Source organism: Colobus angolensis, unplaced genomic scaffold (assembly GCF_000951035.1).
Source record: "Colobus angolensis palliatus isolate OR3802 unplaced genomic scaffold, Cang.pa_1.0 Scaffold5, whole genome shotgun sequence".
Classification (NCBI taxonomy): domain Eukaryota; kingdom Metazoa; phylum Chordata; class Mammalia; order Primates; family Cercopithecidae; genus Colobus; species Colobus angolensis.
The window spans coordinates 4,365,471-4,391,042 of NW_012118487.1; the positions used below are offsets into that span (position 1 = coordinate 4,365,471).

The 25,572-nt window shown below is 40.4% G+C and overlaps 1 protein-coding gene across 1 annotated transcript in view; it reads right to left on the reverse strand.

The window, feature by feature from the left end:
• The window catches only part of WWC2 (WW and C2 domain containing 2), a 122,228-nt gene that overhangs the window by 48,205 nt on the left and 48,451 nt on the right, over window positions 1-25,572 (reverse strand). Inside the window, exons 6-14 of the mRNA XM_011959571.1 lie at window positions 22,585-22,731; window positions 21,457-21,530; window positions 17,557-17,799; window positions 11,831-11,920; window positions 9,917-10,536; window positions 6,339-6,468; window positions 5,684-5,764; window positions 5,498-5,584; window positions 1,973-2,165 (exon numbers count right to left, since the gene is read on the reverse strand). Of these exons, the coding sequence (XP_011814961.1) occupies window positions 1,973-2,165; window positions 5,498-5,584; window positions 5,684-5,764; window positions 6,339-6,468; window positions 9,917-10,536; window positions 11,831-11,920; window positions 17,557-17,799; window positions 21,457-21,530; window positions 22,585-22,731 (1,665 nt within the window). The remainder of the gene's footprint in view (window positions 1-1,972; window positions 2,166-5,497; window positions 5,585-5,683; window positions 5,765-6,338; window positions 6,469-9,916; window positions 10,537-11,830; window positions 11,921-17,556; window positions 17,800-21,456; window positions 21,531-22,584; window positions 22,732-25,572) is intronic.

Here is a 25,572-nt window from a genome sequence, read left to right on the forward strand (position 1 = left end):
CTGGGATTACAGGCGTGAGCCACTGCGCCCAGCCAAAATGTTTAAATTAGTATTTGTTCTGATAAAGATTACTGAATGAGCTTGTTTTAGGGTAAAAAAAAAAAATGCAATTCTCCTGACATAAAGCATTGCTGGATTTTTTAAAACATAGGGATATGTTATATTTTCAGCTGTGACTAAATAAGAAATAACCCGCCACCTAAAAGTTAATCCTGGGATTAGTTTGTGAGATACCATTTTGCAAAGACCTAATGACTAAGCATGCCCTTTATGTAAATGTGAAATTATTATTATTATTTTTGAGATAGAGTCTTGCTCTGCCTCCCAGGCTGGAGTGCAGTGGTGTGATCTCAGCTCACTGCAACCTCCACCTCCTGGGTTCAAGCGATTCTCCTCCCTCAGCCTCCTGAGTAGCTGGGATTACAGGCGCATGCCACGACACCCAGCTAATTTTTGTATTTTTAGTACAGACGGGGTTTCACCATGTTGGCCAGACTGGTCTTGAACTCCTGACCTCAGGTGATCTGCCGGCCTCAGCCTCCCAAAGTGCTAGGATTACAGGCAAGACCCACCGCGCCTGGCCTCATAGTACTTCTTATAATATACTGTAAAGGTGACTTGATTATTACTCAGCAACAACCCATTATCCACTGAAAAAAAAATAAAAACTCTACTTTGGTTCTTGAATAAGACATCAGATAGCAAGTTTTCTCTAGATACATAAGTTAGTAGAATGGCAAAAAAAGTAAAGGATAAAGGCTTTCATATTCCACCAAATCACACACAGACAAAATCTAAATTAAATTACACTCTTCTTTAAGGCTATCAATTAACACGTTTATGAACTTTGTTGGAGCCTCTGACATCTATTATACTAAATATGACATCTATGATACTAAAGCCTTTCTGATAGCCTAACAAGTCTGTTATCTTCGCTTCTTTCTAACTTCATTGTCAGATAATATTATCAGACATTTTTCTCAAGTAAAGAAAACAAGAAGACAAATTAAGAAGAAACCTACCCCTCTTAAACTTTGTTCATCATGAAACATGTGTGTTTCTGTGCTTCCCACTGGACTGCAGAGAAAAGCTCAACTGCAGACTCACATTGTTTTCTGAACACATGGGCACGTCTCTAGATGCCTGCATTTGAACACTTATGTAACTTTACTGGGATGTAATGGTTTTCTGAACACATGGGCACATCTCCAGATGCCTGCATTTGAACGCTTATGTAATTTTACTGGGACGTAATGGTTTTCTGATTATTGTGCACAACAGTGTTAAACTCACAATCAGTTAAGTGTGAAGTCTTCTGCTGTAGCATTTAAATATCGTATTGCTCTAAACAGTAACACCACATCTTCCCAAAAGCTCCAATACTGTGGTGGGGGAGAGTGAGGTGAATAAGGGTACTATATAGTATTCAGTGGTCTTGCTTAATTTTAATATGTAACAGTGAATTATGTGGGGATGTCTTTTTGATATCTGGCTTCATCGTTTATAGTTGTGTGACCGTAAAATATATTACCTCTCAAACAGCTCCTTATCTGAAAATAGGGGATAATCATCCATTTTATAACCAATCTTTCATCGGGTTGTCATGAGGATTAAATGAGATAATATACACACAGCACTCACATAAAGCTTGACATTGGCACTGGGAGTGGTAAGCACACTCTATGAGTGATAGCTGTCACAAAAGTAAAGTTCTTCTGTGGTTAAAAGCTAGAAATAGAAAGCAGCTTTTATAGAAAATCACAATTTATAAGCAGTTTTTAAAGGTCTGGAATAAGAGAATAAAGAGAAACCACTATTTCAGAAAAAAATGAAAAAACATTAGATATGTCCCAAGATGTTGGGCAGGTCTGTAGTGATTTCTAGGGCTGGCAAAACAGCAACTACAAAATATATTCTCAGACCATGTGATCGTTAAGTGTTATTTGACAATGGGAATTAGGAAGAATCCTACCAGGCATTCTTCCCTTCGGTGTCTACTGACAGAGCAAAGATCTACTCTCAGTGTCTTCTGTTGTAAAGCTGTTTGGGAAATGGCGACTCCGAACACATCGTTGAATACAATGGATTCTGTGGGCGGATGAACTTTTGTGCGAAACAGACAGCTGACATCAGTTGAGGAAGGAAGAACGGCAACCCTAAAATATCTGCAAAGAACAAGAATAAAACAGATTTCATAGGTACTTTAATTTTACCAGATTCACAGCTATCATTTGAAATTATCTGCAAAGAAAGAAAATGAGGGATCATGGAGTTCATGATCAATCTAAAGTGTTGCTGCTATCACGGGTCCGTGCTCAGCTGCATAGATGCTCTGTTCTTAACCCACCCAAGCTGACTACGCCCCTGAGCATGCAACGGCCCAGCCTCCACTCACCACGAGACTGCAGCAAAGGCTCATGATAGGAAAGTGAAGAGGAAGAAAATCCATAGGGCAGACGAATTTAATGTCCCACCTGCCCCATGTACAGCCAATTCCAAAATAAGTTATTTCTGAGCCTGGGAAGGCAGGAACACACTAAGTAGATACTGGTGACTTTATTCCACAGAATCCTCACCCTGAGTATTAAACAAGAGATGCTGATGATCACTTCCCAGGAATGGAATACATTATCCTACTAGAGAAAAAGAAAGGCTAAGTAGCATATTGTTAAGAAAATTTAAAACAGATGAAATAACAGTTCAAAAATATCACTGTCTAGCATCTCCAAAGTCTGAGATACGACAAACTGTTTTAAAAGAGTCTCTTGCCTTGCAAGATTCAGAGGAAGAGTTACAGAAAAACAATAACTTCTAATGTTACTTTAAAGTGACTTTTCTGAGCACACATTATATGAGGACCCACAATTCTTAGAAACAGCATGAGGTAACTTCCTTTAAATAACAGAAAGAGAATACCACTAAGTCTATCCTTCCACCACCATTTCCAGGCTTGTCTAATCTATATTCTAAAACATGTCTTTCTCCATTAGAAAAACTGTAATTCAAATGCAGAACTGAGGAATGTCATATTATTTTGTATTTCATATCAATACTAATTATGGAGACTCCACATTGAAGACCTAGTGGGCCTGAGGCCCACTGCTGTTGATTAAAGAGCCTTACTAAGACACAGCTCACTGTCCCTGGGAGGCTGAAGATTCAGCAGAAGAAAATCTTTTCTCTACTTTCATGGAAAAGTAATAAAGAAGAAGTGTATTAGAGTGGCAATGGAGGGAAGGGATCTTCTGTTTCTCCAGCCATCACACCAGTGAAGCCTTCCGTACCAGTGGCCTAACCACTTAAGTGATTTAAAAATGTTTCCATATTTTAAAAGTGAGATTTTACACAGTTAAGAGCCAAATATACAAGGGAAAGAAGGCAAGGGTATGCTCCCTCTCATTCTGTTGTAGGGGTGGGTGTGTAGGGGGGCATATCTCTACAACCTGGAGTCCAGCAAGCGACTCACAAAAATACTGTGGCTGTTGTCAACCAGAGGAAGCATAAACTCTGTTTGTCACAATTAATAATCAAAAAATCAACTTTTGAAGTTGGGGAAAAAAAGAACAATTTTAAGACTATCTCATACTAGCTGTCATGTTTAGCAGTGTCATTATTTACGCCAAGGTTTTACATGTGGGTTTAAGGAAAGATTGCTGTACATGTCAGGAAGGTTCGCACCAACTAAACACGTGCCTGCACACCAGCTGGGGAGCGGGAGAGCAAATGTCTGCTCATTGGCTGGGCTGAGTATTTCACTGGTCCTACACCACGCAGGTATCACCATGCCTGCAGAAGGGACTTGGTGACATCCTATGAGGTAAGTGAGAAAGACCGTGATTGGTTTAGTTGAAGTAGAGCATATTGTAGGTGTACCCTTACAGTGAGTTTAAAGAAGGTGTGTGTTCTTGGGGTGTTCTGTAGTTTTCTCCTGAAGTTGTGCATTGTTTCTCACTGTTTATTGTTTCAATCTCTGGTAGACCTGTCTTCTCCGTGATCTGCTTTACTAAAAGGCCATCAATGGCATGCTCCAACATCACAAGTTATTTACTGGTAGGGAGAAGTCACAGATTATATCAAGCCAGTCTTCCCTGCTGACTGGTGTTTTTCGTCTCAGGCCTGGGAAGCAGGCTCTCTGTGTTGATCTAGGCACTTCTACGTGATGCCTGCTCTCCTCACTGGTCTCACTAATGATGTGGACAGCCCACGCCTTGATTCAGGAAGTTCTCTAAGCTCAGTCTCTTCTTGGAATCCTATCCTACCTCCAACTTTGATGCTTGTCAACACATTAAAATCTACTATGTCACCTGGGCTCGGTGGCTCACGCCTGTAATCCCAGCACTTTGGGAGGCCAAGGTGGGAGAGCCCAAGGAGTTCAAGACCAGCCTGGGCAATCCAGTGAGACCCCATCTTTACAAAAAAAAAGAAAGAAATCCACTATCTCTATTCTTCTGTTGTCGACTACATAATCTCTATCTAGTTCTTTTTCTCTTGGATACAGTTTCTTTTTTCTGATGATTATTGGAATGGTAGGAGGTGAATTTACAAGTAACTCTGTAGGAAAAACATGAAGGACTCTTAAATTTATTCTATTAAAAGTCCTATCACTAAGGAATATACTCTATCATTAAGGAAAAACATTGACCTGGCTGGGTATAGAGTCTTGGGGATCATCCCTCAACAGCTCTTTTTAAATTTCCAAAGCCTTACAATGCATATTCAAAATATTATTAAAATCCACCTCTTACAGGAAGTTTCAATGCAGAGTGGACATGTATATTCTGGATTCTATGTCTGAGGCGCTAAGTCGAAATCTGGATTCTTCCTGGTACTGTCCAGCCATGAGCCCTTCAGAGTTACTGAAACTCTGATGTCAGAAAATGTTAATGGTGGCATCTAAGACTTCCAGACTTATCTGTCATAAGATTTTTAGGCTTATCTGTCAGGAAACAGTCTCTAAGCAATGGACTATGTAGAATTATGTCATCAATTTGTTGGGATTCTTGGTTTGATGAAATGAAATAACTTTAAGAACTCACTGGTCACAGTGAAGTAAATGCTTGATGATAAAAACATACATGTAGCATGACAAAATGTTTGACTGGCAATGTTGTACTGATACATTATTAATCACTACATTTTAATGTAAAAGATTAGAAAATTCCTTAAACAACAGTAGTAACAATTACACAATAACAAAAGTTTTACTCCTATTTCAATCAAATTCCAAAAGAGCATAAAATGGTATTTCTAGTTACAAAAAAGAGATTAAAAGTCTTGGCTTCTACTGCTAAAAAGAATCAGTTGAATAAGAATTAAAACTCAATATGTCTTCCTCACATTTTCCCTTTTATCTTTGTCTGCCATTCATTTAGACATGATTAGCCCTGCTATGTCTTTTCCATATCTTCATTTTGATGAACTGCATGATTACAGTGTAAAATTCTCTTACATGGAAATTTTTAAGTTCCTCAATTTGATCTTCGCTGATTTTACTTACACTTTTGAAGTATGAGGTATCAAGAAGGCATGAAGGTTTCGGAGCTGTGCTATAATCACCGTGAAACTTGAACTTTTTGCATTGTATCTGTCAAAAGAGAGGCTAAATGAAGTCAGGAATCACCACAGGCCACTTGCCGGGCACAGATGATGTCAGAACTGCTCCTTTCTCACACACGTTCCTTACCTGAGTCCTATCTGAACCTGGGCGGTCTCTATAATGGCTATGTCCTCTTCACTGTATGTGACATCTTCAATTTCACTAGGCCTATATGGACAGGGAGTAGATGAACAGTTAATTAATGGGGTTACTGATTGTTATGGTTACCGTTTGCCACTTAGCATTCTGAATGAAAATCCGAATTAACAGCACTCCTATGCCCTCCCAGTGGAACTGATCCCAGTGAAAGCTTACTGTTTTAGAGGCTCTTTTCAAGAAGAGCTCGCCTCTGGGCTTTAGGGCAAAGCCTCTTTGATGACTACTTTCCTTATTACTAGAAATATACCACACCCTCGAGACATTCCAGGCTTTCAGAAATACACATGAGAAGCTTCATGTGCCAAACAGAGTCTGGTGAATTCTTCCAATATTCCCATTAAAATCAAGGTTTTTAAATTTTAAAGAGGGTCATTTGCCTCTGGGTACACCAATCTGTTTATCATTTCCATGGCTAAGTCATTTCTGATAGACTGAAATTTTCAGCCACACCACTTCTTTAACGGCTAAAGTCCTTACTAAGCCAAAGAGTGGACTAATGGTAGCAGTCCATTTACAGCATACAACCCACATCCACGGTGAAGGAGATTTGCTGGAGCTAAAAGCACCCCTGCCGAATCCTTACTGTTTCACAAAAGCTTCATAGACCCCACTGTCTCCAGCCACAGACTCATCAGATACAGCAGCCGACACACAAGTGGTTTTCTCCCCAAGCAAGTGGATCACTCTTCTTTTTGGTAATGATTTTTCCACATCTGTGGAGGAGAGGGTGAGAGCTCTGATCAGAATGTCTTATGTGGAAAACTTAAGTATTAAATACATACACGGTTTGGTCATGAGCAATCCAAAATAAGATATCCTTCTGGGAGTCAAGGATGTGAATACTCAAATCTACAGGTGTAAACAATTCAAGGCACTATGACTTATAAGATTCCTGGGATGCCAGTTATTTCAGTCACTACTTGGAAGAGAATATGTTTTTTCTTTGTCCTGAAATATTTTAAGGGAAGGGATGAATTACACAAATTCTCATTGGTCCTTAGTCTCTTTCTTTCAAGCATTCACTGCAGTTTTCATAGATTCAGGAATAGGAAATGATCTATGTCCCTCAAGGTGACATTTCTATCACAGAGAGCTTCTAGCTACTCAGTGGATAAGTTTCCACCTCTTTTGCTCTCCCCTTCTCTCCACATGCCATATTCTACATCTCCTGTGCTACTATTCCAACAGAAATTAAGAAAAAATGTCTTTGACTTACAGGAACTCCTCACCAGCCAATACCATGAAAAAACGTTTTGTGCTACTGAATCTTTAGCACCAATGGTCACTTAACTTTTATCTTGAACTCATATTCATACACTAGCATCCTGCAGTGAGCAAGGAGCATTCATTTAAGGCTGTGCTCTGTACTGTAATGAGCTGCAAGCCTGTGTGCTCTTTCATCCTCCAGTGAGCGAGAGTGAGCGCAGGGATCTGTATTGGTATGCATTTCGGCCCCCTTCTGAGTCGTGACTTTACATCTTGTTAAGATGTTTAAGTTTTAAGGCTTCAGATTACAGGATTGATTGCTGCATTTTCCCTTTTATTTCTGGCAGTGGGAATGCTTTTTCCTTGATGATGAAGTGCCTTCTCTCTGCCCACCCCCCTTTGTGAGGGGTGAAGGTGATGACATGATTTATTGATTACCCCCAGGAATAACCATAGCAGCCTGAAATTGACTTTGACAATGACAGTGACTGACTGTGGAAGGCCTTCGTAGTTATCCCAATGTGGTTGGTGTCATGCAGCAGGGATTGGCACTAGAGAGCAAAGTTTACATAAAAGGGACTTGACTTTACCTGCCTAAGCCTCTAGAGCACTGAGGGAGATGACAAACGTCCCTGATAGGGAGCCACCACCCCCACATGCAGGGCAGATGTCCCCTGAAAAAAAGTGCTGGTGACCTGAAGATAATTCATCTTTCTTTTTTTCTGAGACAAAGTCTCACTCCTGTCGCCTAGGCTGGAGTGCAGTGGTGCAATCTCAGCTTGTTGCAGCCTTGACATCCTCCTGCCTCAGCCTCCTGGGACTACAGCATGTCCACCATCATGCCCAGCTAATTTGTGAGAATTAGTCTTTATGGTTAAATGCATGCTGTCACTTGTTTTTGGACATGCAACTGAATATTATCTGCAATCAAAGCTCTTAGATGTATTTTCTCTTAGGGTAACTTTTTAACAGCAGTTTTCTAATATATGCATTTAAAAAGTTAAAAACTGTTCCACAAAAGATTCAGAGATACCTGTCTCCAGCCACAAACTTTTCAGACACAGCAAGACCCAAGTGTCAGGAGCAAGGCATGGGCCAACCAGAGACACTTGTAAGACAGGACTCCCAGACCTCAGGATTACTGGGTGGGTGACAGACTTTAGGTAACTTTTTCCCTCATCACTCTCTCCCCTCTTCTCCAGCATCGAGCCTCAGTTACTGCCCCTTCAAACTGATTGAACACTAGAAGCAGCCACTAGATACCACTCCAAATACAGGAAGAGTAAAACTAGCTTGAAGGGTCAAGAGATGTAAGTTCAAAGCACAGGATGGAACGTTGGCACAGAGAACATTCCACTTTCTTCTCTTTCTTCTTCTCATAGCTTTCCATAGTTTATGGTAAGAATTGTGTTTAGCCAGAGTTTATTACTTATCGTCATCACTGTCACAGAGTACTAATAATTATCATGAACTGTGTGCTGAGTGCCAGACACGGTTAGGTGCTTCACATGTATCACCACATTAATCCTTCAGCCTGACACAAGGATTACTGTAGCAACCCCATTTTGCAGATAAGGAACCATAATCCTGAGAGACTGGGTAGTGTGCTTACCCAAACATGTTGGTGACTAAAGTGTGAGTGGAGGCTTGGCTGGTTCCAGGAGTGGTATGCACCCCCTAACTCACACACACACACACACACACACACATACACAGACACACAACGTACTCCTTCCCAGAAGCAGTGGCGAAGGCCCCAGACAGCTTTCAGTTTCTTTGGGGCCATTATGTACGCACCATTCCCCTAGTTACTTTCTTTGTGGTTATTTCCATAACCTGTTACTTGTAGCTTTGACATCTGCCCAGGAGGGGGCGCACAAACCACACAAATGTCTCATGGGCCCTCCCCTCTGCCCCAGGCCACTGGCAGGGCACAGCACTTGGGTCTTCAGTATTTGAAACCACAGAAACAAGGTGGATTTGTCAATGTCTTTAAACATCTGAATTGGCCAATCGATTACTTAGAATTTTTAGGACCATACATACAAATAAAAATGCTTCTAGGAACAGGAAAAGAGCACTTCTAAAGAGCCCTGCCCTCTTTTGTGTGGTCAGTAAAACATGTAGCTATGAACAGGACTCCTGTAGACTAGCACGGGGGCTTTTATTTCATATTCTGTCTCAAGCTAGCTCTGGAACAGACCATCCTCCTCAGACCAACAGTGATCATCTGCCAACAAGAGTACCATCTTGTGCTCTTTACAATCACATCTAACATATTCAAAGTTCCTGCCTTGCAAAGGAAAACAAAACATTCTATTTTTCCTGTTTCTGTCTTTTTGAATACAAATGCAGGCCTAAGAACTCCAATCTCTAGTAATCTCTTCCCGGGGCTGCAACAGTTAACCTGGCCAGAAGGTGGCAGGGTAATACCATACACTACAACCTGCTGCTCCAAATTAACTTTTGCCAGAAAAGGAAAGTCTAGCTTCAAACAAAAACTGTATTTATATAGAATTCCCTGAACAATCTAACACTGAACCTTGGTACTAATTAGCTAGTATGTTAATTGCCTTGGTTTTAATCTGTTTTAGGCCAACTTTTAAAGGAAAATCCTCTTCTTTGCCTTGTTATTTCAGAACCGGAATCTATTTGGAAATATGAAATGGGTTCACAAAATACGTTCCTCGTCAGCTACCACACACAGAGTGTCTCTGGACAACTGAACAGGTACTAAATGATTAAGTCTATTAAATAGGGCAGGTGACTTTTATTTGATATTGAAAAATATCTAGGTATATAAGTAAAAACTCCTTCTTAAATGAAGCCAAAACGATTACTCAAAAGAAAGAGAAGGGGAATCATACCCTGTTGTTTATATGGAAAAATAACCCTCCAATCATCCTCCTTAAAATCACTAAGAGGGAATACAAGAAAGCAAAGGGCTGCATTTACCTGCAGTTCCTTCATATAATGGCTCACCAGCACATTCATTAAGGTCTTTATCCTCTGAAAGAGACTGGGAGGCTCCTCCTGAATCAGAATCCAGCAAAATCTGATTTTCAACGAGGCTGATATCTGCAAAATGGCTACTCAATTCACAGTCTTCAAAGTCAGCAGAGAACTGATGGAGAGAGGCATCATGAGAAGACAAGGGAAACGTGCCTTCCAAAACCAAGGGAGAGCCTGGAGGAGACAAGGAGGAAAGGGAGGACCTCGAGGACAGGGAGGCCACAGACTTGGGGGCCTCAGCCAGTGGAGGAGTGTGGCCTGTTGCTGCAGCTGCCACCCCACAGAGTCCACTCTGGCCAGGCTGGCTGGGGGACTTGACCACCTCATTTTCATGGATGGTGGTAATGGGTCCGGAAGGAATGTAACCGCTTTTCTCTTGCAGAAGGAAGTCCAGTTTATACTGATAATCCACATCTATCTGATCACTTTGACTGCTGTAATACAGTTCAGTGGAACTGAGGGAGTTGAGTGACCCTCTGCTGGAGGTGTTCAGAGAGCCCCGACTTGATGCCAGGGAACCCAGGCTGCTCCCAGATGACATGGACAGGGTGCTGGCAGAGAGGCTGAAAGATGAAAAGCACACACCATAAACTCTGTTACAAAATGGAAAACCTAATCACAATTCCTACTGGCTCCTTCAGATCTGCAGAGGGAAGAAACCTGCTAAAGAATGGAATCAATGGCCAGGAACAGAGGAAGTCCCTATCATGGTCATGTGTCAGTTAACAACCAGGTCGAGTTCTGAGAAATGCATGTGAGGTGATTTCATCACTGTGCAAACATCACAGAGTGTACTTACACAAACCTAGACGGTACACCCCACTGCACACCCAAGCTATAGGGTGTAGCCTATTGCTCCCAGGCTGTGCGTGCAAACATCACAGAGTGTACTTATACAAACCTAGACAGTACAGCCCACTGCACACCCAAGCTACAGGGTGTAGCATTGCTCCCAGGCTACGAACATGCACAGTAGTTGCTGTTCTGAATACTGTAGGCAATTATAACACAATGGTAGTATTTGTGTATCTAAACATAGCTAAACTAGAAAAAGCACAGTAAACACACAGTATTATAATCTTATGGGACCACCATCATATATGCAGTCTGCCCTTGACAAGAAGTCATCATGTGGCACATAACCGTATACCATGTCTATGCTTCTTCACTAACCTTTTCAGCCTTGCACTCCAAACACTCTTTAAGTAGCACGTAGTAGTATTATTAAACATTATCCTCCTTTTGCAAAAATAAAAGGAATCAAATACCTGCTGATAAGTTTATTTGCACAGACATCTAGAAGCCACTTTGTGATTAAAAAATATTGAAAGGAAAAAAAAAGAGAAACAGGGCAAAAACGTTAATGTAGTTTTTTATTTTTTTAAAAAAAGCTTTTCATTTTTAGAGAAAAGAAGGCAAGCTAATAAAAAGAAAGAAGTCACACAGAAGACCCTTGGGTTCACTCACCCTTCCTCTTTGTGTGTGAATGTGAGGAGTGAATATTTTCCTCATCAATATAAGGAAATCTATGGCTATTTTTAAGGCAAAACTCCCCCATTTTCCCTTTTTAAAAAATGGGGCAATGGGAAAAATGCGTTATTTTCCTAAGTGTATTGACAGCTAAAATGTATTTTCTTTCTATAACATATTTTAAATGTATTCCAAATATGACACTGGGTTCATGAAAAAGAAAATGTGACTTTAAATCTGATCACTCAAATATTAACTGTACTAGTATAATGATTTTATTTACTTTTAAGTAGTTGGAAATAAAGTGAAAAGTAATCAAAGATGAACAAGAACATGCCTGAATGTATTCAGAGAAAAGGTTTCCCCTCAGAAATCTGCTAAGCTCACCTTTTAAGTTGTGAATGCAAATAAGTAGTTAATTTAGTAGTTTCTTCAAGTTTCTGTAGCAGCTCTTTTCTTCTCTCTTCCAATCTCAATCTAGCAAGAAAAAAAATTATTTTCAAATGATTATAATAAAATATGAAAACTGAAAGAAAGAAAGATTCTTATAGTACAAGCATTACAGATCACAAGGGGAAAATGTGAATGGGCTCCACAGACAGAAAACAGGACACCCAGCAAGGAGTGTCGGAGGCAGCTGCACGCAGCCAAGCTGAAGGATGGGGAGGGAGCGTCATGCCCAATCGCCAACGTCACTGAGAATTTAAAATTGCTGGTAGTCTAGAATCTTTTTAAATGGGTAAATAATATGGTCCTTTGAGTTGGGGAAGAAGAGTGAGGAGGAAACAACCATGAAAACAAAAAAACTAAACAAAGACTAAGAATCCTGACACAGATCTGTGACTTGGGAACCCTTTCCTAAAACATTTCACAGCAATAGTAAAGGTCACCCTAAATACCGAATTTAGTAACGCTTGTTCCAACATAATATTTGGTGATAACATTCCCAACCCTAATTTGATAAGAATTTCAGCAATTAACAAACAATTTTAGTCCACATTACCACTGTGGGCTAATTTGGGCTCAACTGTTTAAGGAAGAGGATGAGCTAAAAGTGATTTCCCTTCCAACCCATAGCACATCTCATTATCTGTGTCAGATTATCATAAAATTTCACCCACACGCAACTGCAAAAGTTGTTTTTTTTTTTTTAATTAGAATACAGCATTATAGAACTGTATACTTGAATAGTAAGTCATTTTAAAATATACTAAGTACCCAGGGATTTATGCAACTAAGAGTCTGTGTAAGGATAGCCTATGTCATATGAAGGTCTTTAGACATCATTGAAATACACTAGTTCAGAGTAGTGAGCAGCAGAATGGAATTGAGGAAAAGGGCAGCTGGGTTTCTAATCTTGATTTGCAGCTTACTAGCTGCATATCTTTGGGTAAGTCACTGAATCAAGGGTCTTCCTTTTCTAATCTGTAAAACGGTGACTATAATTCCCCTGTGTCTCCCTGGTAAGGCTGTTAAAGGGATGTATGGGAAAGTACTCGACAGAGAAGAAAAACAAATCTGACTTGTTTAAAGCCTCCTCATGCCCTGCAAAGTGGTGATATAAAAATTAGCCACTTTTCTTTGGAGAAAAATAAAATTTCCTTAATTTTGAATGTCTTTGAAATATGATATATGTTTCCGGCAGTAAGGAAACATGCCCGTATTTTGTTTATAGGTATCTATCCCTCTGATGTGTCAACAACGCTATTCCATTGTATGTTACACTAAAAAAGTAATACTTGCCATTTTCTTTAATACTTCAAAAGCGTGATAAATTCTTAATTTATGGCTTTCAAAGGTGTATTTTTAAAAGCAGCAGTCATTTTAAAAATCTTTCAAACACAGATAAAAACTCAACAAGGAAAAAAGTCATATGAAGTAGACTAACTGAATCAAAAGGTGCACAAAGGTCTGAAGAAAGCCCCAAACTCAACTAAAATCCATGTCTTCTGAAACAAGAGAAACACTTTGGAAGTAAGTTTTAAAACTCAATATTGCTTTTATTAAAATGAGCCTTTTCCTAGTGCTTTCAGGGGGCACCAGGATGACGTCAGAATGTGACCCTGAGCCACACTTTCAGTGCTGCCCCTCCCCCATCACTAGGGAGCCTTCTCCAGGTGATGCTCAGCCTTCTCCAGGTGAGTCCTCAGCTCCAGGGAGCCTTCTCCAGGTGAGTCCTCAGCCTTCTCCAGGTGATGCTCAGCAGCTGCTCTTTCAGCCCTTCAATGTCTGCTTTGAACTACAGGCGCCTGTCTTTGTGTTCTTGTTCATATTTCCCACTTGGCTCCTACAATCCCAGAAGGCAGACATCAGCCCTTTCTCCCTGCAGTGCAGGGTGCACTGGCCAGTCCCTCCGTTCTTGCTGGTGCTGAGATGAAACCTTCCCCGGGAGAAGCATGAGGAAGGCACTGGGGAGAGGCACAGAAACCCTCCTAGTGGGCCACAGTTTGTCTCTGATGTTATCATCAAAGCCTCTCCTAGTGACAGCCCAAAGTCTTCCTCAGAATCCAGGTGTATTTCATGTGAAACGCCCTCCCAAACTTCCCCATAACCAGGGGTTAGAAGAAATCGCAGACATCAGCCCTCTCAAAAGGGTGCACACCTGTCTCTCTGAGTTCTTCTCCAACTCCTGCCTGTTGGTCTGCTGGATGAGAAATGGTTTCCTCTACTTGGCCCTTAAAAGAGTCCTCCCCCTGGCCCAGCTGTTCCACAGCCCCTTTCAAGCTGCCCTTTGTGAAGTATGGGCCTTCACACCTGCCTGTCTCTGCCCTGAGTGAAGCACAGCCTGGTTTCTCCTGAACTCAGAATTCTGCACCTAGGGAAAATTTCATGTCATCTATAGAAGTAGGAAGTACCTTTTCCATTCAAAACTAAATGACACTCATGTCCCCACCTACTTGCTTTAAAAAATTTTTCAGAAGCAGTGGCAAAATCATTCAAATAATTAAGAAACAATTAAAACGTCTTGGCAATTACGAGGCAAATCCCCAACATTTGTGAGAAAGCAAGGAGCAATGTTAAGATCTTACCAGCTATAGAAAAGCACAGAGTTTAAGGAATTTCAATAACTGCGCGGAAAGAATATGAAAGATGCACAGAAACACCTTCCCTGCATGGTTTTTTTCATTTGCGAGCAGTTTCTCTTTTGGCCTAGCGATCCTCCACCATGAGCACCTCTTTCCCACCACCAGGTGGCGAGCACGGTCGCTGCCATCAGGCCCAGTGGGCGACACTGCAGCCCTGAAGGGGCAGGAACAGAGCCGGTCCGGGGGCTGCAGGATCACACTCAGAGACTGAAAATTCACGTGCATCTAGCTCCTTCAGAGACCAACGTTCAGCAATGACTCAGAATCTTGCCAGAGGTCACCCCTGAAACAATGGGGAACCCCATATATAAGTGGAAAACAGGAAAATGTTGGGGGATACGGCAGGTAGCTTTCTTTGACAGTCACGTAGGTGCCAAGAGAAAAAGGAAGGATTTGGGATTAGTGGCACACAATCTGTTCTGTGATGAAACTGAGTTTCACCCAGCAAATCCTACTTCCTAAAAGAAGCTCCGGCCAACCCTGCTTTGACACGAGGAGACGCTGCTGGCAAGGGCATTCTCCTCCCTCTTAAACTCCCGGAGTCAGTGCCACAGCAGCAGTGGGCAGAGCAGAAGCCCACACACACAGTAGGAAGACATGAAAGGGTGAAGCCGTAAGAAAAAATGCCAGAGCATGGCGGAATAGAAAGCAAAACCGTGAACAGCAACAACAAAACCCAAAGCCAGATGAGGTTGTATCTATTGGGGAAAGAAAGGATTCAGTGTTCCCAACGGCGGGAGGTTCGCTCTTCTGGACACGTGAAATACTGAGTCACTTTGAGCATCCCAGGACAGGAGTTAGAAAGCTTTAAGTTGATCAAGCGAGAACGTCTGAGTCCTGCAAACTTCGATGGCAAAGTAAGGATGAGGATTTGCCTTTGGCCATAGACACTGATAAGGAAACTAGTATCCACTTATTTGGAATACTAAATGACCTGGCTCTTCCAGGTAACTCAGAAAGTCAACATACTGCATATATAAATTCCACGTTTCCCTTCCCGCCAACATCCAATCATGGGAGACAGGGCCAAGCCACTTACTCCCCAGATGACACAAACCCAGTGTCTCACTAAATAGATCCCACTAAATAGACAATTTTTTATGTAAGTATCTTACAGCTTCTCTTCCTAATGAGTTCAAGCCTATTGTCTCTGGTGAGGTTTGGGCTTTTCGTTAAAAAAAAAAAAAAAAGGAAAAAGCCTGCTATCTCTGCTGGAATGTGTGTGCAAATGGTACTTAGGAAAAAGCCAAAGTTTAGGTTCTTAGGAACAAACTGTTATTTTTTAATGCTATATCATTAGTCATTTTTTGGAAGCTCTACTCCTAATAAAAAAGGCAAGCAAGACGCCACTTCAATAAAAGCTGATTGAGACAAACAAATATGTTTTCTTTCTCTGCCAGAACAAATCTGTTTGTAAGTCCTTCCTAGATTCACCTACTGCACAGTAGAACAGCTGAGATAGACGTGGCACATTAGACACGTATGATTATATAAAATTTTTTTAAGTGCTATGTAGTAGTATGAACATCATTGCTTTTATAAACGGGCCACAAAAAAAGGCTACCCGTTTCATCATAGCTACCAATAATCAGTAGCTAGAAACTTTAGGTATACAAATTTAGACATATCAGGGTAAGTCAGAAAAACAACAGCAACAACAACAAACCAATTTAATTCTCCTTGTCTTCTTACTTCTGTTGTTCCTTTTGGTCTTTGTCAGATGGGCCTTGCTTTGCCGGCCTGGCTGATACTTCCCTTAGGCTGACCCTTTGGTCAGCAAAATTAGACAGAAAAGTCAGAACAGGAAGGGAAGAAAAGAAGGGGAAATGGAGGCAAAGATGAGAATTATTAAGAGGGTAGAAGATTATAGTTCAGAGGCTTTTCCTTTTGATACGTTTTCATGTTCCCTACAGCTACGACACTGAGGCTGCGTGTTACCTTGATCAACATTTTAACCCACAGAAGTCAATTCCACTAAAATGGTTAACCTTGGGATGGGTGAGTCCCCATGCTAACACCTAACTGGGAATGTCAGAGACTTTTTCCTCTCTCCCTCCCCCTGCTTTTCAAATGTTTTCATACTATGTAGACATGTAACCCTAAACATTTATTGAGGACAAGGAATTAGAAGGCAGGAAGCCAGTAATTTTTTTTTAAACAATTGGATTATGACTGGGTGTTTTAAACTTACTTCCAGGTCACCTGAAATTATATCAATGTAAATTTTGTTCCCATTACTCTGAAACAGGCACTGCTCTTTACTGGCTGGCCTAAAGGATGTATATGCAGCGGTTCTCAAGGGCTCTCTGGTCTGTCCTGCAACAGGCATCCAACTGTTTCTGCCATCAAGGCCTGGACACGGGCTCCTAGGCAGATGTGTTCATGTCAAACTGACACACAGAGGTCCCCTCACTTAACATTCCAGCTCATCTGTTTACAGAACTGGATTTTTTAAGATGAAATAATCAACTCACACCTTCCCACAGAAAGATGGGAAAATTGCCTAGAGTATTTTCCTTTACAGTTTCACCTGCTTCACAGGAGGGCTGCAACTGACAAACAAAATGCAAGTGAGTACGTTGTGACCTGTTAGGATATCACAGGGAGGAAACTGTCTTTTCCTTGTGAAATGAATAGCAATAAACTTTTGCATTCTTGTGAGTAATAAAACCCAGAATAGGATGCTTCAGTTGCTCTAACAGTCTAGATAATTTTTCTTATCAGAGTGCAATAGTTTATAGCTATTGTTATCAGACTTCATCAATGATGTACACTCCTGGTTTTATGTCAGCATTCCTTAGTTATTCAACATCTGTCACAGGTTTTGCACGTTCCTAACAAACACAGAACTTATCCTGTGGGGCATTAGGATGGCGCGCTTTATTGCTCTACAGAAAGTCCATTTGTGCTGTTTCTCAGTCCACTAAGAACAGATGCAATTGAGATTTCCAAACCCAGGGGAAATAGTATCCAGTTAATACACTCCCACAAGAGTTAAGCTGCCCTATTTCCAGAAGGAAAACGAACCTCTCGGCGAGAGCTCTGCTTGGTGCCCCCCTCACGGACAGCAACTCTTCCTCCAGCCGCTGCCTTTCGGCTTCTAGGCGTTCCAATTCATCTTGGGTACGTTTCTGTGGGGTGACGAACTGAAGCTCTTTCAAAAGTTCTTCTTTTTCATTAATCAGCATCAGTTTTTCCTTCTCAATATCCAGTGCCCCAGGCCAGGCCTCACTGTCCAATTTTGACAGTTCAATTTTTAAGTTGGCCATACTGGAAAAAAAAAAGATAAAAGAGGTATGCACACACTTAAAACTCCCGAGAAAGGTAAACACAGCCTAAGCCAAATTTGGGTTTGACACGCTGTCCAGATTTTCCTAACTTGATCTTACCAGAAAGGGGTGTGGTCTACTGGTGAGAGGCCAGAGTGGGAGCAGCAGCCTTGCACGCCAGTCTCTGGGCCTAACTCCACACTCAGCTGTCACCCACTTCTTTCCCCCATCTTTAAAATGTGAGTGAGCACACCCCGTTATCTGACAAAAGGGTGAAGGCCAAGCACACGGAGGCTTCAAAAGGTGAGTGCTCTGGGGGCCACAAGAGAGGCCAGCCCTGACATGTGACTGCCTGTGTAGGTGACAGCAAAGAAGACTGGGGTGGGGGAGTTCCCTTTAAAAAAACTGAGGTGAATGATATCTGAGATGCCATCCCTATACATTTTATTCCAAAGTGTTTAGATGCTGTCCGCTAGTAAAATGGGAACCCCAGGCCAGGCTGGACAGAGACTAGGGCATTAGTAAGTCAGGGAAGGAGACGGCATCAAAGACAGCAGTGGTGTGGCCAACTGGTATGAAAGCAGCTGGGCCGGTGCAGTGGCTCATGCCCATAATCCAACAAGCAGGAGGATCATGGGAGGCCAGGAGTTCAAGAGCCTGTCTCTACCAAAAATGTTTTTTAAATTTTAAAAATTAGCCAGGTGTGGTGATGTGTGTGCCTGTGGTCCCAGCTCCTCGGGAGGCTAAGGTGAGATCACTTGAGCCCAGGAGTTTGAGGCTGCAGTGAGCCATAACTGTGCCACTGCACTCCTGCCTGGGTGACAGAGCAGGACTCTGGGAGTCAGGGGTTGATCCATCAAGGCTCTCCCATCACCAAAAAGAAGGTGCAGGGCTTGGCCTTCTCCTGTTCACATTCTCCTTAAGTTGCATGTGAGTCTCCTCCCCATCAGTGCCCCGGCTGGTGTACAAGCCATTTACTGAGCAGTCATTGCACTGACACTTTATACATTATTGTGCTAGCCCTGTGGTTCCTCTGTACACAGCTATTTGCAGGCAGCATACGGTGGACCTTCACTAGTACAGGCAGCTGGTGTGACACCACTGGAGCGACAACAGGTGCTGAAGTGATGCGGACAGGGACATGAGAAGGAGGAGGAAATGCACCAAAGGCAAATCTCACTGGTCCCATAATTCTGCCTGACCCCAGCTTTCTCTTATGTCGAGAGCTTCATAATACTTGGTAGAGTTAACATTACTCCTGACTCAGTACGAATGTCCTAACCAATGTCACAATGTCTTCCTGATTGTGAAGACAATCAGGACATGGTTCTTTTGACCATAAGGACAAGAGCTCAGTGAACTATGAACTCCACTGATGTTTGCACAAGGAATTTATGTTTCTACAGAAAAATGTTGGATGATTACTTTGGATATTGTTATAGTATATGCCAGAATATGAAAAACAGAAAAATAATTTTTTCCCATTTTCAAGGGAGAACTTGTAGAAGGCAAGAGAAAAGGTGAATGAAAAACATAATCAAGAGCAAAGATGGAAGTAGATCCATACCTTTGTGTCATGAGTTTCTTGTTCTAATTAAAAATAAAATTGCCATCTTAGACTGGCACTGGGTATGCAGTGTACTTCTGATTTTCTCCCACTGTCTGCACTTATGATAGATGGAACATCAGCTATTCTTCAGCTTTAACCACAAAACCATAAACAACTGTCTCAACATACTAGAAAATTAATCATCAAAATGCTAAATAAGCATGATATTATTAGCTTCATTAAGCACATAAAACAAGGGCTGGAGGAGAAAACAGATTTCAGAGAAACACAGCCTGCCTCTTTACTTATTCAGAATTGAGGAGGAAAAAGCATTTTCAACATATGCATAAGCGCTTGAGATTTACCTTCTCATCAGCATCACTAGCAACTTTAAAACAAAACCCTAAATGGCATGGCAATGCAACCAAGTGGGGAAAAACTAATGTCTGAAGTTTTGATGTGATTGAATTAACCAACGGAACCAAGAACAACAACAGAATACAGGAAAAAGAGGCACCTGTTTATTATTTGTGTGATCAGACATTAGGCAGGTCTTAAATTTTATTTTAGAAGGGATGTGCCAAATTTGGGGAGCAGAATATGAAGAAGACTTCTAGAAGCACCTAGGAAGAGAAATGCGACGTGAGCTCCAGATAAAATTAACTTAGAAGTCAAAGGAGGGGTGAAAGCTGAAGTTGATCCATGGGAAGCAGAGTCAAGCCCGAAAGAATGCAGGGGCATAAGGCCCACTTCTCCAAGACTGCTTCTGAGTAATGGTCATTCTCTTTCAGAAAAGCAGACCTAAATCATGGATTTGTCCACAGTCCAGCCCAGGTGGACATACAACAAGAGGACCACAGGCACTATCTACCAAAAGCTGGCACATCACTGGGCCACAAAACCAGAAGTTGATCCTCAATACTTATTGAAGGGAAGGCACTAATCTGGGCACTGAGAAGGGGATAATAAAGACTAAACATTTTTCCTAACCTGAAGAAATTTAGAATCTGCCAGAGAAAATTTAAAGGCATTAAAATTAGCTGAGTAAATTGCTGTTCAGATTGACTAAGTGACTTGTTCAGGCTCACAAGGTTAATAATTTGTGGAATGAAGTTTAGCTTTCTTTCAGGAAATGAGGAACCAAGTAATATTAAGAATACAGGTTACACAGAGGTGAACAGTGTATTTATTTTACTTTGTTAAAGCCAGATAACCTCTAAGGACTATGGCTAATTGCTTTTAAATCATCACCAATAATAACAAATATACTTCAATATCTGGTTCTCAGCTGAGCTTTTCATGATCATGGGGAGAAACATGATAAATTCCTGTTTCTTGCAGGACGACAATGCAGTTTTTCCCAATGTCCTCCTAAATAATAACCCAATAGCATTTTAAAGCTCTTATGAGGAAAATAATGAAATCAAATGTATCAGTATAATCCTTTCCCTCATAATAAGGAGTTCTATATTATAAAAAATATTTGAGTCCATCTACTAGATAAGGATGGTGAAGTCTTTTTTTTTGTTGTTTTTTTTTTGAGACGGAAGTTTCTTATGTCTCACTCCAGCAGAATCACAGGGATTAAGAAAAGTTTATGTGGTAAAAGAGAGAAATAATCTCTCTTCCTTTTCCCTAAAGTAAGTCGATTGGAACTGACACCCCAGCACCTTCAAGGACATTAGCAGTAAGACTTCCCTTCAAACCAAAGGAATATACTTACTCGCCTTAGAACTCCTCAACAGCTATTCAGTCCTATACCTGAACCACCGTATCATATTTCCATCAAAGCAACCAATCGTCTCACTTTTAATTGAGAGTTAAGTGTTGTACCAACTCAAAGCTTCTTTCTTCTCAGAAAAGAAGAGGGTAATTTCATTTCCACACTTCTCATTAATTCTCCCTGTTCTTTAGCCTTTGGTGGTGGAGAGAGCCGGCGGGGAAGAAAACGTAGACCAGAGAGGAAGCAGCCCTTACACGCTAAAAACCCAAGGATGGCCTTGGTAAGAATGTATGGGGAGTGCCCAGCAGATGTCACCACAGGAGTAAAGATTAATTCTGGAAAAGAAAATGTTTGAGCCATGCACAAAACAGCTTCTCTGTCATTACCTTCTTTTGGCTTCTTCATACTGTAGGCTTAGCCTGACCTTTTCAGCTAAATTTGATCTACTTCTCACTCCAATCTAGTGGAAAAAAAAAAAAAAGGAAAAAAGTCAATTAACTCTGCTAATGAATGAAGTAAATTGCTTTTGTTTCTAGGAAGTATGTGTAATTGAAAAGTTAAAGAAGATGGTACTGAAATTGGGAAACACCAATTTAAAAAGACACTTATTTTATTGTCTCAGTAGGGGCAAAACATTTCTTTCAATTCAAGCTCATCTGTTTTTCAAAGACTCTAACATTATTTTCTCTACACGTTAAATTCTAGATAAAAAATATCCTGATATTGTAAATACCAAGGTAAATGTGTCTGGTATCTTAGAGTTTATGAAGGGTGTACAGGTCAATAAAATTTATGAACTGGAACTAATTTCTTTGCCTTTATGAGCCTAATTTTTAGCATTTAACTTTCAACTGTACAAAATATAAACTAAGTTCAAAAATTAATTTTCAAATAGGTAAGCCCTATTGTTGATCTCTGTTTTACTTTCACAGCACATATTTCAAAGCAGCATAAAAGAATATGAAAATAAATGGGAATGTATTGAGAAGTAAATACTTGCTAATGGCATCCCAAAATGGAGAAGGTAAAATAGTTAACAATAGCCAAGCCACATTAAATATTTAAATGGCAGATATAAATCACAGATTAAACATTTTAATATAATCAATCAAGATTTACAAAAACAAGTTTTCTTATTAGTCTTAAAAGGCATGTTTTTCTGTTTCTCATTGGCCTAATGTTTATTTGAAAGAATCTAAATTTCCAAGACTCTAAACGTAATAGGAAAAAGTTAAATTCTCACATGCCTCTAGCCTTTTAATGTGTCTTTAAAGGAATATAGCATGAGAAAGTTTGAACAAAGCTATTCATACGGACAAATCCTGACACGCTTGGCACCTAGATAGAAAAGATGAGGCTATGATTTTTAAAATTAATCTTATGAGAATAAAACACTGAATGCACACAGCCAGAATCCAAGTCACATATACTTCTGGTTCCAATTCACCATCCACATTGCAAGTAAGGCCCATCAAGGACAACACTGGGCCAACTCTTCAACACAGATAACTTACATCTCCGGAAATGCTTGTTTGTGACCCAGCATCAAGGGTCTGTCTGGAGAGAGATAAATGAGAGTTCACAGGACTAGATCTCAAATCTGGCTCAGATCTGCCAATGTTCTGATCCAAATGAAACCGCTCCTGCAGCTTAGCAAGACTCTGTTCAGAAAACACAAAGTTTTTCATAAATGTAAGAGAGCAAAACTTCCCTACTAGGTGAAATTAAAAGGAAAGAGATAATCTCAATGGAAAAAAACAACTACTTTATTTAGTAGGTACTTACCACTTTATATAATTGAAAAAACAATAGTAGGATATAATTTTGTACCTAAATACATGTGACTTCGGAAGCGAGATCGTATTAAACCAGTTGTCTCATCTTTCCCAAGATAGCATTTTCCTATGAATGGTATCTTTAAAATACATGCATGTCTTATTTTTAAAAATTTCATTAAGAAGTTGCCTCTATTTCAGTAGGAACCCACTCACTTTATGCAACTGAAATTCTGGAAACACAATATCTATAATGTAATCTCTCATTTTAGATACAGTAAGAGAATTTCCTACTTTGAAGACTTCTTCAATTATGCCATTGTACATCTGGACAGGACCCAAGAGATTATTTAGCTCACATCAATGTTAGGGATTAGGAAACTGAGGCTCAGAAGTTGCTAATGAATGGCACAGGCATCAAACAAGCCCATCTGTGTGTCTACTGCATGGCACTGCCTGTGGCGACATGTTTGGCTTGGTAAAGAGAATAATCAAAAGCAAATGTGCCTGCTGTGGGCACTCAGGTTTAATACACTGTGTTTACTTTAGAGGGAGGATATGAACAAGTGAAAGTATTGAAAAGGAAAGGCTAATCTGAATCACTTAAAACAGTAAAATGGAAACCCTACAGTAATACTAATAAAATGATAAGAAATGATTATCATCAACAAAAGAACCTGTATTTAATCCTGACATTTAAAATTTTCATGATTAGGAGGAATTAGAAATATCAGAGATCAGGAATTTTTTACCTAACTTTCTCTATTTTCTTTCAAAGGGATATTAATACTATATATATATATATAGATGAGGATAAAACATAAATGGTCACATCAAATAATATAGAAAAGAACAAAAAACCCTTTTAGTGACCTTGTGCAAGTCTTTTCCATTCTTCCATCTATACAGTGAAAAGAAGTCAGTGTTCTTCAAACTTATCTGTGATGGCAATGCATTCAATCAATTTAGCAGCTTGTTACTAGTATTTTTTTTAAAAGAAATAGAAGATACTAGAAAATAAAATCGGAGTACATCACCAGCATTAAGAATACGCATATTTCTGTGAAATTCATTTTGAATGTGTATGTGTGTGTGCACGCACGTGCACACCCTGTGTATCTATAGGTACACACAATTGTGTGTTACTGGGTTTTGATATAAAATCTATTTCTTACTGTGGTCAAAGAGGTTTGAAAGTCACAGAAGATATCGAAAGTCCCTTCTAACTCTATTGTCAATCTCTGCATCTACTAATTAATTATTCTATGTACTTTAGTAACTAAAAAGGAATCTAATCTTTTAATTTAATCGGGCCTGCAGATGAATCCAAAGTTTATAGGAAAAATGAAAGATGACCTAAAATTGTTGAATTAGAAGGTTCCAATGTAAATTTGCTCCAGTTCTATTAACTTTTTTTTTTTAAAGGACCTATGACATCTATTTCTGGAATTACTGACTTAATCAGCAAGACAATTGCAGAACAAAACCAAAATACACACCAGTGAAGCCCTGCACGTGTTATATATATGGTAAAACCACATTAACCCAGCCTGCCTGGGCTTGAACCACAGTCTTGCTACTTACCAGCTGTATGACTTTAAAGAAACTTTAATTTTTCTGTGCTGTAATTTTCTCATCTGTAAGCTGAGAATAATAATAGTGCCTACCTTTAGTGGCTGTTGTGAGGATCAAGGGAATTATTTATATGCAAGGCAGTTAGAAGAATGCCTGGCACAAAGTCAGTATTTATGAGTATTTGCTGTTATTATTGTCTTTTCTATTAGATTTCTTCTTGCAAGTAATGCAAAATTATATGGATCCAAGAATATTTATCTATATTCAATTCATATTTTGAAAACCAACATCAAGTAGTTAAATATGGTATCTAAATGTAGATGTTCTATTGAGAATGTAAACATCATCAGTGACTCTAACATTTTCACAAAGATGCGGACTGAATTATTCCTCAGCTAAGTAAGAACTCCAAATATATGAAATAAGAATTCTTAGTGTTTGTGATAATTATGGGATGGAGGGAAGGAGAGGAAGAGAGACACCCTTAAAAAAACACTTGACTGTATTTGATAAGTATAGATATTCAGAATACTGATCACTTAATGGCTATTTTGTTTTTTCTACACATGCCGCTGGATCACTGGGAGTGAAGACCCACAGGCTGAGAAGTGAACGGGTTTAGTCAGGGGATCTACGGCCATGGGCAGCTTTCCGAGGGTAACTGTATAGGCATCCCCCAGCTGGGTCAGCACTCCCCACCTCTCAGCTGGCACCCCAGAATCAACTGGGTCGGAAAACTTTTCTAAGCTCCTCACATAGTCTCATCCCCAAAAGGCAAGCCTTCTACTTACTGATGGCAAATGACATATCCCTTGTGTATCCTGGGCTGAGAATTCTGCTTATCGGGGTCCCACAGGAAGTTTTCAGTGAGTTTCAGGGTGCACCAAGATGTTAATCTCCTCACATGAACTCCAGGCCCCACCACCCACTATCTCAAGGGCCATCCAAAGGCTGCTTACAACGAAGCGTACAGTCACTTGGAATCACTCTGCTCTCCTCCAAGGCAGCAGGTTCCCTTTGTGCCGGCGCCCATCTCCACAGGACCATCCCGCAACCATCTCCACAGGACCATCCCACAACCATCTCCACAGGACCATCCCACAACCATCTCCACAGGACCATCCCGCGACCATCTCCACAGGACCATCCCGC